The sequence below is a fragment of the Scophthalmus maximus genome, chromosome 19 (genome assembly GCF_022379125.1).
Source record: "Scophthalmus maximus strain ysfricsl-2021 chromosome 19, ASM2237912v1, whole genome shotgun sequence".
Classification (NCBI taxonomy): domain Eukaryota; kingdom Metazoa; phylum Chordata; class Actinopteri; order Pleuronectiformes; family Scophthalmidae; genus Scophthalmus; species Scophthalmus maximus.
In genome coordinates this window covers 13,489,454-13,504,106 of record NC_061533.1, presented here as the reverse complement: position 1 = coordinate 13,504,106, position 14,653 = coordinate 13,489,454, and the positions used below count along the sequence as shown (strand labels likewise).

At 40.9% G+C, this 14,653-nt stretch overlaps 2 protein-coding genes across 2 annotated transcripts; both read right to left on the bottom strand.

Moving 5' to 3' along the window:
* Positions 1–220: 220 nt before the first annotated feature.
* gal3st1a (galactose-3-O-sulfotransferase 1a) lies at positions 221–6,773 on the bottom strand. Its single transcript, XM_035639814.2, has 3 exons — positions 5,326–6,773; positions 2,924–3,074; positions 221–2,707 (listed from the first exon to the last, which is right to left on the bottom strand). Exons 2-3 carry the CDS (start codon positions 3,049–3,051, stop codon positions 1,558–1,560), a joined length of 1,278 nt encoding a protein of 425 aa, XP_035495707.2. The 5' UTR covers positions 3,052–3,074; positions 5,326–6,773; the 3' UTR covers positions 221–1,557.
* A 144-nt stretch (positions 6,774–6,917) lies between these two features.
* pes (pescadillo) lies at positions 6,918–14,232 on the bottom strand. The gene is made up of 15 exons (XM_035639813.2): positions 14,065–14,232; positions 13,775–13,854; positions 13,321–13,474; positions 12,564–12,673; positions 12,190–12,361; positions 11,972–12,061; positions 11,558–11,674; positions 10,754–10,831; positions 10,249–10,338; positions 9,227–9,357; positions 8,990–9,115; positions 8,421–8,605; positions 7,865–8,022; positions 7,607–7,774; positions 6,918–7,325 (listed from the first exon to the last, which is right to left on the bottom strand). The coding sequence occupies exons 1-15, from the start codon at positions 14,086–14,088 to the stop codon at positions 7,251–7,253; spliced, it is 1,758 nt and encodes a 585-aa protein (XP_035495706.2). The 5' UTR covers positions 14,089–14,232; the 3' UTR covers positions 6,918–7,250.
* Positions 14,233–14,653: the final 421 nt, after the last annotated feature.

Genomic DNA, 14,653 nt, shown 5'->3' with positions numbered 1-14,653 from the left:
TGAATAATAGTCACTCAATGCTCATCTCCTGGGGTTTTTCATGTTTTATTACATTAACAACAGTGAATGTCATTAGGGATTTGTAATCAAATGATCACATGATCAAAAGTGAAATACATATTTCAGATCTGCATCCCAAACTAATTTTAATCCTTTTGTAGGATGTAAGGTGTTGGGTTGCTGTTTAATTCATACACAATTAACTAATTAATATGCACCCAGTAGATAAAGGATGAAATAAACAGTCATAGATAGAGAGAGAGGAAGCGGCGGATCTTTGTGAATCAGACATTTAATACATCCAGTATAACATGTAATTTTCACTTTTATTTTGAGGATATAAAGATTATCATACATTATCAGGAGCATTGGAGCAATATATGGAGGACAAAATCAGTAACTACAGATAGATAAATCAAAAATTTAATCCATTAATAAATACAAAAAAACACAATAACAAAATATTAAATGCAGAAAATGATGTGTCAGTGAGTGGACACAAATTAAGACATACATGAGTGATACAGTGCATTGTCAGGAAAAACATATTTTTATGTCTCAATTTAATTTCCAAATAGGATTTACCTTTCTCGGCTGACAATGACTGTTTTCTCCTGATGCAACAAATCCCTGCCATATCACCAGTGTACCTGCCAAAAATTGCATGGCCAGATGATGTCAGGATTAACATCAGGAGAAAGAATAGAATTGACTACAACTGGAAAGTGTCCTGAAGAAGCAAACGTATTATATTATGTAGTAGAAAACTCGACATGATTTTTTGATGTACAATAAAAACAAAAACTAACAGGGAAAGTAAAGGAATAAGGAAACTCCTTTTCTTCTTGATTATATAGTGCTGTCATTTATTCTTTGCATATTATTTATCAGACCTTTTACATTTTGATATATCACTACAGGGAAAGCACAGGTGTACTTAATGACAGTAACCGTGGCTACATTTGATTTAGATGATATAGTTCTGTGACTCTGAACATTAATGCTATTAGTTGCACCTCTGCTTTCACTGCTATCAAAAATGTCTGTGTTTGCTCACCTACGGTACTTTTTAAATGAGGGCTGATTTTGTCCTCCATAGACAGTAAAGCGGGGTAAAATACGTACATTCACTATTTTCACATCTGTATTTTAGCCCTTAGTCTTATCCATGTCTTCAAACAAGCTGTAAGACTTCAGATGGCAAAAGTGGGTCTTCATTCCATCAAAGGGCTCATACAGTTAGTCCTGAACCTCACAGTTCACTCAACTACCCCGTTAGAACAAGCTCACATCGGAGCGTAAGAAGATATTCCTGTTGGAGAATTGAGTCAACACAGAAAACAATACATGTAGTAAACGGGCTCTATATTTATAGATTGTGTGGTCAACAGTAGTTTTTTTTTCTCAAGCACCCATCAGATACATTGCAGTGCACAATCACATGAAATGCAAATTCATTTTCAATAAAACGAGACAGAAATGTGGCAGAAACTTTTAACCTCTCATCTTTTAATACAGTCTTTCAGAGTTCAATTGGCCCTTCTCGCTCACGGCTAATTACCAGTTAATGATATCTCGGACATGGCCCCACAGCTTGGTGATCCACAAGTTCACCCCAAGCTCTGTTAAGTATTGAAGCTCTGGCATCAACATCTTACGACACAACTTCTGATGTGCCTTGTCCACATTCTTCTTCAGGTTATAGCCCATGATCGACTTCTCACCAATGGGTTGCCAGGGCTGCATGGCCGTCTCTTGGATGCTGCCAGGTTCCACAGCATGACCCCCCTCAATGCAGATGGATGCCATCTCTGCGTTTCTTCTCCTGAGCTCTGCCACCTCCTGAGCCATCCGCCGCTTACCATATGCATCTACTTTCTTCCAAAAGGTCTGGTTGAAATGCTGGTATAGCTTCCAGTCAATAGCGTTCCACTCGAGGGCCCTGGCCCTCAGCTCAGGGGTGAGTTTAGACACCGTGGATCCCTTGCGGGCGTTGAGCTTGAAGAAGAGCAAATCGCCCATCTCCCAGCAGAGGGCATCCTTGAGCAGGATGAGTGATTCCTCAAAGTATTCCACCAACATGACCAGCTGAAAACGGTCAGTGATGGATTTGATGCCTTCCTCTACCCGTGCATCATCCAGCTCCAGAGTGTTGTCCTGTCCAAAGTCAAAGAACAGCAGATTCTTGAGGTAGAAAGAGTTGAAGCCCTCTGGATCGAAGTAGTAAAGGGGATCACGTAGGAACTCGGTCAGCTTGTCATCACCTGGTATCCTCCAGGTAAAAGGCACCAGTCGGCCAAAGTAGTGGAAGGACGACTCGAACAGCTCTGCGGGGTCTCGCAGGATAGTGATGTAGGAGGTGTCCATCGGGAGCAACTTGGCCACCTCAGGTGCATTGAAGCGCATGTGATTACACATGATATTGAAACACATTCCAGATCTGTAGTCTTTTACTTGGGAACGCTCGAATAGAGATGGATAGAAGAAGTCATTTCTGCTGTCAGGAAAGGCAAATTTGAGCCGGTGTTTCTCCCCAAAGCGGAAAAGGATGTTGAGGAAGGTGCTGCTGGCCGTTTTGTGGGTCTTCATGAACATGACGTCCACTTTAGCGGAGCAGGTCTGGCCATGGGTTTGGTGTGAGTCGTTGGCGGTTGGTTTGGGATGGAGCTGCGATGGACGGTGGGCACAGGAGTAGGGGACTGGAACCCTAAAGAGAGATAAGGAGAAAATAATTGAATAAAGCGCAGATAATGGCTGAGGACGTTTTTCGTCCACAAAAATGAAAAAAAAATCAGCAAACCATCAAATTTGAGGAGCTGTGACCAGAAAATTGTTCGACATTTTTTGCTTAAAGAAACGACCCCCAAAAACTGGATGTCTTGATATGTGGTGTTTTTCTGCAGAGTAAACCCAGTAGTCTTACTCAGGCAGACTGAAGTGGATCTGTGGAGTAGAGAGGCAGTAAAGCAGGATCATGCAGCTGGTCAGGAGGGTACCCAGGACCAGGCCTTTGCATATGGACCTCCACTGCCTCCCTTGCTTGGCTGTCATGGTCCAGTAGTTTCAAGGATCCCCTAGAAAACACAAATCATCATCATCATCAGGTTAAGCATTTCCTACTTTTTATCTGTCCTACTTGATTACTGTGAATCAGTTATTTAGAAGGTTACTCGGAAATAAATTATTGTTTGAGGGGACTCCTTAGATTTAGCTCTGGCAGAAATACTCGCTACGAAACACAAACAATATGTTAAACACATTTTTCAAAAAATTTGGAATATTATTAGCAATCTAAAATGTGTCATGAAATTGACCTCTCGCATTTTCTCCTGGCAACTCCAAATACTGTATTGTTTGTGAAGTGTACAGTTTCGTGATCAGCTGGATCATAACCGGAGGTGCTCAAGAATATTTCCCCACAGAGATGAACATTATCTGTGTATTGACGCTGCTTCTGTTTCAACCTTGTGTCCTTTGGCTGCTCACTTCATGAACATTTAAAACGCTGAGTGTAGTTAAAATTGCATGGTGAGCTAGAAAATGACATACTTGTGACTTGAAATGACCAACCCTGTGTTTCTCAGCTGTTCCATAGAATGAATAATGCATCACTGTGGAAAGTGATATTGCCCCTTGCCGACTCCGGTAAGATGAGCCACCTGCTGACTCAGATATACAAATAACAAAGTGATACTCGCCACCTGAAATTCGTAGTATTATGAGACCCAATGTGACCCCAAATACACAGCAGATGTGTGAGAGGATTTTTTTTTTATTATTTTCAGCCTTTATTGCCGTTATCAAAGAATTGATCAATTGCTAGCTGAGATGTCTTTTGGCAGAAGAGAACATAGCAGAATGATGTGTTAAAATCAGTTTAAGTTCATCGTTAAATGAAACAATCTGAAAAATTTAGAAGGGCAAATTTAGAATGCCTCTTTAGACATCAAATGTGACGAGAGCCCCCACTCACACACTGCTTTATTTATATATATATATATATATATATAGAATATTTAAGAATATTTACTATTTATTTTCCTTTTTACTGCAATCCACTGCGCACAGTGCAATACTTGCAATATGTAGAAATGTATATTGCTTTTTTTTTTTTAAATTTAATTTAAAGTTTTTTTTTCCTCCTGTATTTTTTATTGTATATTTTTGCTATTTTTTGTGATAATCTGCTGCTGTAACAAGTAGATTTCCACAGTGTGGGATGAATTAAGTTCTATGTTATCTTATCTTATCAAGATGTGCTTACTTTTTGAACATATTCGACGAAATGGCAGATCAGCACTTTCATCTGGGATGGTAAATTTGTGTTTAACTCACTCTGTTACTTTTTTGAAGTCAAAGACAAAGAGTCTGAGATTCAGAATTCAGACTTTCCCTTTTTTTTTTTTTTTATAATTTCTTTGACTGGAGCTGAGTGCGTTGTCCATCATCTGACATGGTGTTTGGGGTTTTCCCTGCTTTTCAGTTAGAGACTTTAACTTGATTTACTTGTTGGTCAATCACACCAACCATACCTTCTGAAAAATGCAGACTTAATCCCATCCAAGTCATGGGTCATTTATTATTCATCTTTTGGTTTCAGTGCAGCTCTGGGGTAATGACTTGAGGTAGCTGTCAAGCCCTCATGCTGGCTGGAGTTACTGTGTACCTCGGTCCTCTGATCTTTAGAGTTATATTTTATGTTCAGTCTTATCAGAGCATTATACAAACATCACTCTTCAAACACAGCCAAAAGGGCTGTTTCTGCTCTCTGTCTGGACTCCATAAGGGGGAGAAAGGCACGTGAGAGAGCTTTCTCTTTGCCATCAGAAGAAACGCTGATGGGAGACATTTGTGGACAAAGCCAATTCAGGCAGAGCAGTTTGCCCTGCAAATGTGAAGTTCATTTCAAGTTTTTTTCTGATAAATATCCTTCCATAAAACGCAATGCAACTTTTGTGGTTTGATGATAGTGTCATTGCTCAGGTTTTAGTTTCAGATTTAAGTCAGATTTATTTACTGTTCAGTTTTAACTGGAACTCATTTCCAGAGTAATAATATAATAGTAAGATTATTTTTAGATAAAGCAGTTAGAGTAAACACAACTGGATTTAGGCTAACGTATAACTGCTCTCCTTATCTGCATTGTTGACACTGTGACACTGCTGTAGGTCTTGTATTAACTTTCTTGTTAATTCCTAACATATTGTCATTCATAAAATTAATTCATAACATATTTTCATTAATAAATACCATTTCCAATACTACAATGCACAAAATAAGATCATTTTGAAGAGGAAACGTACAAAAGACTGCAGGAGTTCTTACCCTCATATGTAAATCCAAAGAAAAACTAATGGGAGCGTTGCTTGTCCAGCTGCATTGCCTTCATCCTTTCCATCCACTTCCAGGTGACTAATACAAGTCAATCTACCTCCTACAGTTCTCCTTATGTTTAATCTCAACATGCACATACTGTGATAGACCCAGCGCAGGCCTGCGCTCCCCTCATCATATGTCCAGTGCTGCGGAGCTCAGTCATCTGGTCGCAGCTCCTCTTCTCCTCTTTCGCTCTACCTCGTACACCTGATGCCTCAGGCTACCTGGCACGCACACCCCAACTTTCAGTTCCAAAGCTAATCTTGCTGAACAAAGCACCTCGGGGAGGCTCATCTAGCCACCTGTGACGTCAGGCCTTTTGTCAGGGGATGCACACTTGCCAGTAACTGCAAAAACGAGGGGAGGATGGGAGAGATAGAGTGAGAGGGAGAGAGGGGAAGGAGAGAGACTGTATAGTCCCTCTTCTGTGTCAGCATACAGAGGGCTATTGAGTGCAGACACTGGAGTCTGAACTGCAAGCTGATAGGAGGGACGCAAAACGGCATAAAAAGAACAAATGCAGAAAGCCAAAGCACAAAGGCTCTAATTGTGCCACTTGATCAAGACTGTTCTGTCTGTAATGTTTGAAATGCTTATTTAGCATGCCATGTCTGTGTGCTCCAGGCCAATGTACACAGCACAGTCATTACATGTTGCACCAAATGATTTGGATGACAATAGTTTCCCAATTATCTAAACAAACCGAGAAAACTACACAGCCTTAACTGTCATGCAACAACAGGGAGTACATTCTTGAGGTAATAGTTTTTCCATCAATATTTTCTTTGCAATTTGTGCATTTAAATAATCATTATATAACTCATACGGCATGTAAATTATGATACAGTACATGGGATGTGATGCTTGTTAAACAACCATTTTCAATAAAACCTCCTGTGCACAGACTTTAGACGAGAATAAGATGAACATTGAGCGACAAGTCTATTGGGCTCTGTGTGCCAGGATGTAGCAATATGTGGTCACAAAGCCTCAACAATTACTGTACCCGCGAACTATCACTCAATACATTGTGGCCCTGATTGCTGGAGAGCACAAGATTTGTGCTGCTCATCGTCCCACAATCGTCATGCTCAGGCACGACACTGCCGCCATTGTTGAGCAGGGCTGCAGACACTCAGAGTGCCAGGCTGAGGCCTGGACGGGCATGCGTGGAATGCAGATCAGGGTGCGAGGGAGCGTCTCAAACTGAAAGAGACTGAGGAGTGCGGGGCACGACTGGCCTGGCCTTTGGCCCTCCGAGATCACAGCAGCACCTCAGGGGCAAGAGGAGCTCATGCTCTCTTGTCATTGACACCCACGCGTCAGTCGAGACCACTCAACAACTGGCGCACAGTGACCTCAGCCTCCGTCCATTGCACAAATGCGGCGTCTAGTTTTAGGACATTTCTTGCATCTCTTATGATCCATGCACATCTGTGGGTAAACATGACACACGAGGGTTGCTCATCTATCATTAACTAACTAATGGCTTTATTAAATCATAGACAGTCCCTGAATTTTTTAAACACAGAAGCTAAGCTAGTTATAAAACTTTAATCTTATTGTTGCAAAATCACAATTGACAGACTTTTACTTTAAAGTACAGACTTTAGTGGAATACCTCGTGTAATGGAGAATAGTAGAGCAGGGTTCATACAAACAAAAACATTTACTGAAATTTATGATTACACAATTAGCATTCCACTAATAATGGCACATTGTGCATTCCATCTTGAAATTATGCAGAGGTTATCACCACTGAGCATTTCACTCAGCGCTGTCTCGCAGGTTTCATGACACACCAACCTGTAACGCACGCTACCTCATGAACTTGAATACATAAAGTCAGTCTGAAGAAGACGCAGTCAGAAGAGTTACTTTCGTGTTTTTTTCTTGTTTGCTTTTTCAGCATCGTCGTGGGCCTTCCTCTTGGCGGTAAGCTTGTTAGCCTGTAAGAAGCGAATGAATGCAGTCAATGAACAGATACTTCACACCCGTCACACAAGCCGCTCAGAGTTTAGTGAACTCAAGAGGGTTCATCACTGGGTTCTCATGTTCTCTACACTATAACCACACAATATTGTTAAACATTGTCAAACCGAGATAAGGAACCAGATACAGAAAATAAAGTGTTCAGTGTTAAAAATGTAAGAATGTTATCTTTTCAGGGAGCTTCACAAACAGTCTTATCTACATGTGAATCTATAATCAATAGCAAAATGAAACAAACCTCTCGGATTTTTCTTTTCTTCCCGAACATGATCTTGTCGTACAGGTACTTTTCCTTTTTCTTCATCATCATGATGGCGAGGCGTTTCTCCTCTGCTTTCTCCTCCTGCTCCAAACGTTCTGGATTTTCTACCTTCATTTTTCCAGGGGTCACTTTGACTTGCAGAGACTTGTAGGGAAGAGACAAGTCGTTAAAGGCTGCACACGTTTATGCAAACCGGAGATGAAACAAGAGAAAAAGGATCCAGAAATCTCTTACCTTGCCCTGGGATCTTTGTTTTTCCATCTTCTTAAGATTCTTCTCTTCTGACTCTTCTTCGTCTTCCTCCTCATCTTCCTCCTCATCATCGTTGTCATCCTCCTCCTCCTCTTCATCCTCATCTTCGTCTTCTTCTTCTTCGTCCTCCTGTTCTTGGGCTATGAAGAAAGGAAATTAGATATAGCATATGGCATGATCTCTGAACTCCCCATCCCTATAAACATTGATCACCTCTTTTAGATCTAGACTTGCAGTGGGTGAAAACAAGGATTTTTTTAGGACTGAAGTATAAAATGTCTATAAACTGATTTAACACATTTAACAAATGGAGTACAAGATAACAGGTTTCCAGTGTATTCACTCCTCTAACAAAGACGCACCTACTTTATTACTGCTGCAATTGCTTTTAGAAGTTTCTCTACTAAATATCTATCACCTGTGTGAGACCAGGGTTTATTGATTGTAGGCTAAATAAATCTACATCCCGATCAACATCACAGCGATTCAATGTTGCAGAGTATGAAAGCCGAGACGTCAGAGGCCTCTCAGTTCGTACCAGGTTTTTCTCCCCTTTGTAGGGCCATGATCTTCACTTTTTCAGGGGGCATGTAGTCGCCTTCCTTCTCCTCCACAAACGGAGAGAGGTGAGGGGGAAGGGTCACTCCGAGGAAGTAGTCCTCCACAGGCAGGACGATTTTTGCGTTGATACAATCATACACCCACTGGGGTTGGATGTAGTACCTGAAAGATCAAGGTTATGTCAGCCTCTTATGCAGCCAACTATCGCACTTTTCCCAGTTCCAAAATGAAATTATGAGGAATTATCTCACTCTTTGATGAAGATATTTACGTTAGCTAAAGAATTGTACATATGAGGGAGTTGGCAAAGAAAGAGGACAGTGTCAAACACGATGAATGTGCTCGCTTTGAGGCAATACAGCAGAGAGAGGAATCTGAAAGAAGGCATTGTTAAGGATATGGTGATGTACGATGCGAGAGGATCACGATCACTGGGCAGAGACTTCCTGTTCAGTATTTAGGATTCAGAAATATACTGCAAATATCATTTGTTGTCAGAAAAGTGAAGAAAATGCTAAAAAGAAGAAAATCACAACATTCCTTTACCTGTTGATATATTGTGTGCTGGCGTTGGGTCGGTCAACAATGTGATGTGTGATGGTTTCTTCTGTCACCTCATATGTGCTTCCGATGCAAACAGACTTGTCCCAGGACACCTCACCACCAAAACACCTGGGAGGCAGCAGTGAAGACATTTTTTGTTAAATTAATCAGTTTTTAAGGTTTAACAAGATTTGCGTGTTTCTGGTTGTAAAAGGCTTCACTGCAGCAGGTTTCACTCACCTGATGATAAAAGCCAGTGACTCTCTGGGCACTTCCCTGTTGAGGAAGAACTTGAGACCATCAAAGAGCTTTTTCTGGGCTTCTTGCTCTTTCTGTTCCCTTTCTCTTGCCTCCAGCTTTTCCATATCTTCCTGCAGAACAGCATTTAAGGATTCATGAAAAAATGTTTTCATGGTGTCTTGTAACATATTTATTCTTTTATTTAATTATTTAGATTGCAGCTGAACCCCCACCTTAATGTTTGTGTTGCATTGGGAAATGTAGTAAAACTTATTTTTGTCAATCTGAGAACCAAAACTGGAACTAGGCTCAAGTTGTGGAAATGCAGGTATTGTAAATTTCTAAAGAGGTTTCTGGGTTCCTGGAAAGTAACTGTGCTGGAACAACTCTAACCAGTTGGGCAAAAAAAAAAGCTTCCCAGGTTGGTAGACATCTCGTCCTTAGCAACCAAACTTGAAGCTCTACTCCCCCAGTCTCACACCTTCGAACGTTTTGACTCATCTGACAAAGACATAACCGCTCACCTCTGCCCCTGGAGACTAATTACTTTAACATCTGGACCATAAGTTATCAGAGAGACAAGTTGGAAAAACATTAGCAGCCTCTTGGTTCACAGCCCCTTCAAGACACACTATTTCAACAGAACAGTCCCATTGGGTTTCAGAGCCATCATGAAAATAAATGTACACATCGGCAACAGTGACACTGCGCGTCAGTAATGCGAGGTGATGACACACCTCCAGTATGTAGAAATCAACGACGGTTTTGTGTCAACTCATTCTGTGACTGCTTCGTTTTCATGTGACTGCATTCCCTCCAACAAGTCAGGTAACCTCATGTACTGTATATGCTCTCTTGTTCTCTCTGTGTCCTCCACATACATAATGTTCAGCATTATCAACTGTTGTGTGTCTGCATGGTTTGATGAAACATCTCAGTGTCACAGCTTTAACATCAATGTTGTATAATCAGTATACTTAAACAGATAAGATCCACAATCCCACTTTGTGGCTGGTTCTTACCCCTTCAACGGGAAACTGGTCGAGTTGAGCCTCCTCCTCCTCTGCAGAAGAAACCATTCGGGCCAGACTGGCGCTCAGAGCCGATAGTTTCTGCACAGCCGAAGACAACAGGATTAAATAACCAGTTGACATCATTTATTTGCTTATGTCCAGAAGGGTGCATGGTAACCAATATCTTATTGTGAGTTGGTGTGTGCCTTTTTACCTAGTAAAAAATATTTATTTTTTTTAGATTTGCTGCTAACAATGCTTTTGTGTTTGAAATACTACTTTGCATTAAGTTTAATGGATGTTTTAGCCGACACAGAAACTGAATCAAACCAAATTAAATCAGAGACAATAATGGACCAACAGTCAACACTGCATCAACAACAAATCTTCATTCATTGAGTGGGATTTCTTAAACATATTTTTAATAAATACATCAAGATACATAAAATAAATGGATACCACTGGATAAAACACAAGTGGTTTAACAGCTCCTTTAACACTTTTTTAACATTACCTCCAAGTAGCATTCTGAATTCAGGGCATAGTCCTCCTCATTCTCCTCCTTCAGCTCACACTCGGCTTTACTGTCCAGCTGCAAAAGGAGAGATGACATTAAAAGAGCATAGATTTGCTAATAGTTGACCAAGTTCTTTCTGTAATCATGCAGTATCATCGTTTATGACTCCATATCGCCTCAAGTTGACGTTTTCTGATTCTGTCAGATACTTTCAGAAAACATACATTTTTTGAAGACTGTGGTCTTAAATTCAAAATAGCCATTTGAATCAAGGTGATCATACTGACCAGCCACAATTTACCATCAGATAAATAAGGCCTAAAAATTACTATGTACATATTCTAGAATCACAGCCTTCTGGTCGTTTGCCTCCATCAACTTGTCACGTTGCAGTTTACATTCATGTCTATCCAAACTTAAATATAGTAAATTGTAGGGAAGAATTTCAAGGAATTTAATAAAAGATATTAAGTGTTTGTGTGTTGTATTAGGTGTCATATTTAGCATATTAAGTCTTGAGGTATGGCCAAAAACATGTTTTGTGAGATCAGACTGTCCTTGATCTTTGATGAGTTCTTTGGAGTAGATCGATCAACTTGTATTTACATAAACGATTAAGCCAAGGTGTGGCTATTTCACCGCCGCTATTACAGATTACACAGGACACTTAACAAGAACCGACTTTTGGCTCAATATCTTTAGAGCGCTTACTTTGACTTTTATTAAAAGAATTTTTTTAATCCCCAAGATCAACAAATGTCATTATCAGTTGGTCTCTAATTTTCAGAATCCAAGATATACCTTTGGTGGATAGAGCAGGTTGAGGGAATGGTAAAGTCTGAAGTTGATGAACCCCAGGAGAGTGGTGTACAACTCCGTGAAAGTTGCCATTACTCTGTAGTCGACATCTGTTGGGTGCTGAAAAGGCAAAAACAGAGATCATGTCTTGATGGTCAAATTAATCAATCTAACCACAAATATTTATAGTAATTTATAATCTATGGAGCACACAAACAGCAGAAACAACAGACTTACCCCACTCCTTTAGACCACACTATATTAACCTTTGAGTATGAAAGCAACAGTGTTTGCTGACTTTGATGGGTCCAAATACTTTGTTAACCTCAAGTGTAATCCCATTATACTATTACTACTGAGTAATATGACTCATTAAAAGCATAACCATTGTCAACAACGTCTTCATTCTGCACTTACGTCATGGGAGAACTGATATGGCACCAGCCATGTAATGAGCTGTCCCATCACCTCAGCTTGATAATATATTCCCTTGATGGAGATGAAAACCTTTAAGAAACAGTAAAGTGTTCAGTGCATTGCAAATCGGAGGTCAATTGAATCAAATAATATCAATACACCTCTGAATTAAATTTATGTCTCAAACAAAGAAAGCAGCCAGATGGTTGCCCTGGCACCTTTCTGAGAGCACGAGCTGCGACCACATAGTTCATCCACTCCACGGTGAGGCGTCTACACAGCTGGATTGTCTGCACGTGGCATTTTCCTGTTCGGGCGAAGGTGGAGAAGAGGAAGCACATGCAGAGGGCGTCGTCGATATCACGGAGGGCATCGATGAAGCTGGGGTACCTGTCAAATAAAGGAGCAGCCATGAGACTTTGTTACTTGATAGTGTGATTTTTTTTAAAAACCTCTTACCTTAAAAAAGACTGACATGCATTAAATATACCAAACACAAAATAAAAGCATTTCCTGTAGTTTGCAGCTACCTTGTAATTTCTCAATTGCTCAACTACGCCCTCCTGTGTTGAGTATGGAGAATAAGACCCACCTCTCTTTGATGATGTGGTCCAGTTTATATGTGGGCTTGTTCTCTCTCAGTCTCTCCACTGCAGACCATTCCGTTTTTCCGTAAGCCTTCTTAAGTTTGCGTACAAATACCTGTTAAGATAAAACATTTTGATAATAGGGTAGATGTTCATATTGATATCATGATTAAAGAAAATTTGAGTGACATCCAAAATAAATTTTAGTGCACAGACACAGTGACTTTCCTCAAGTTGAAATGTATCTAAAGAGACAGTAAGCCATTTAGGAGAAAGCTCGTCTCTCTTCGTTGATGATGATTTTAACACACTGACCAGACTTGGGTTTGGGAGACCAACGCGCTAACCATGAGACCAAAACCCCCGAGTCGCAGCTTCATTCGCGAGCACGTCTCTTGTCGTGTGCGGGAGGGATGTTTACAAACTCTACAGTGATGTGAGGTGCGTTCTGCACCATTTTTGGGGTTTTCAATTTACATAGCCAGGACTGTTTCACGGTGCACACACAGAACCGACAGCCAGCGTACTGTGAGGAAATATTCTTTTTTTTAATTTTCTGATTTTTAAAAAACATGTATTGGTCTAAAATCGCGGACTGCCCCTTTATTATGCACTGTTTGTAAAGGAGGAGGCCATTTTTCGACAACAGGGGGAAAAAAACAATTTAAAAAAAGACACTTACCCAAATACACCAAATCAACACTTACTCTCAATACTGTTCATACATTGGTGTTATTATTAAGAATGTAAAAGGGGGGGTACCTTGTAGTCTCTGAACTTGCCAACAATGGGCTCGTGCAGTAGAAAGCGGATGTCCTTGATCAGGTAGAAGGTCCTGGGGGCAGTGGAGCCCTTGTTCACCTTCTTCTTGTGCTTGGGCTCGTGAGGGTAGATGCCTTTGAGGATGCATAGTCGCCTGAAACGTGGAACTAGAAATTATTTTTCTGTGCCATTATTAACGACATCGACTCCCCAAGTAGATACGGTTCACAAAACAAACATCCACAAGTATGAGCACGTCTACTCAAACAATTCATCACCATTGAACTGTACTGTCCAAAACGATCTGAATCCAGTTCTGACAAAAAGTGAACCACATAAGCTTCGTGGAGGAACCGTCTCAGATGACATTCATGCTGACTGAGGATGTTTTACTGGCGTCTTGCCTCCAAACACCACGACGGACGCTCTCCTGCACAAGGCGCGGTGCTGTTACCTGAAGTCGGGGAGGCTCAGTCGTAACTTCTTGCGAGCTTTATTCCTGGTGATGTAGTTGGTGACAGAGCCCCTCTCGTACTGGAAAGCAACAACACACGCTGATGTTAAACTCCCACAAACCACAGGACCTCATTTCACAGTCGAGCTGACGAGATACTCAATCTCCAAAACGCTCAATTTCACCAACGCAGATTCAGGAAAAACAAACGGCGGCTAGCACCGTCGGCTAACTAGCTAACCACGGGTTAACGTCCCTGTGCCTGACATTAGCCCGACGGCAGCTCTTACCTTTTTCTTTTGAAGACCCCCCATTTACCAACGATATCTGACCCCGCACACAATTATAGGAGAATTCAACTGTCTCCGAAATACGCAGTTCTCAAGTGAACGCAGTGTTAGCTCCAGCCACACGCAGCCAATACACGTGTTGATGGTCGTGTGACGTGCTGGGAGGAGGCGGGGCGAGCAGGGATCAGGACCCAGGGGCGGGCCGTTTGTCCGCCTGTTTGAAAAAACAACAACTTCACTGTGTCTGTTTATTCACATTTTTTGTATATTAATACACACCATATAATTTTAGCAAATGATTCAATTTCAATTTGACACGCCAGATGTATTTAAAAATCACGCGTTTAATTTGTCTGCAGAAATGCCTTTCAAAATAAGTTTTCATTTTTATTTTAGCACAAGTAACAACGTGACGAATATTTTAGAACTGTGTAGAGGCAAAGGTGTAAAATGCCTACAAAACTATTCAAATATCAAGTCTAGAAACATCAATAATCAGAATAATTTGGCGGAGATGAAAATGGTTGACTCAACCACATCTGAACCCCACCCCTTTCTCTTCTTCCCCACCCTCACTGGTGCCAGGGAT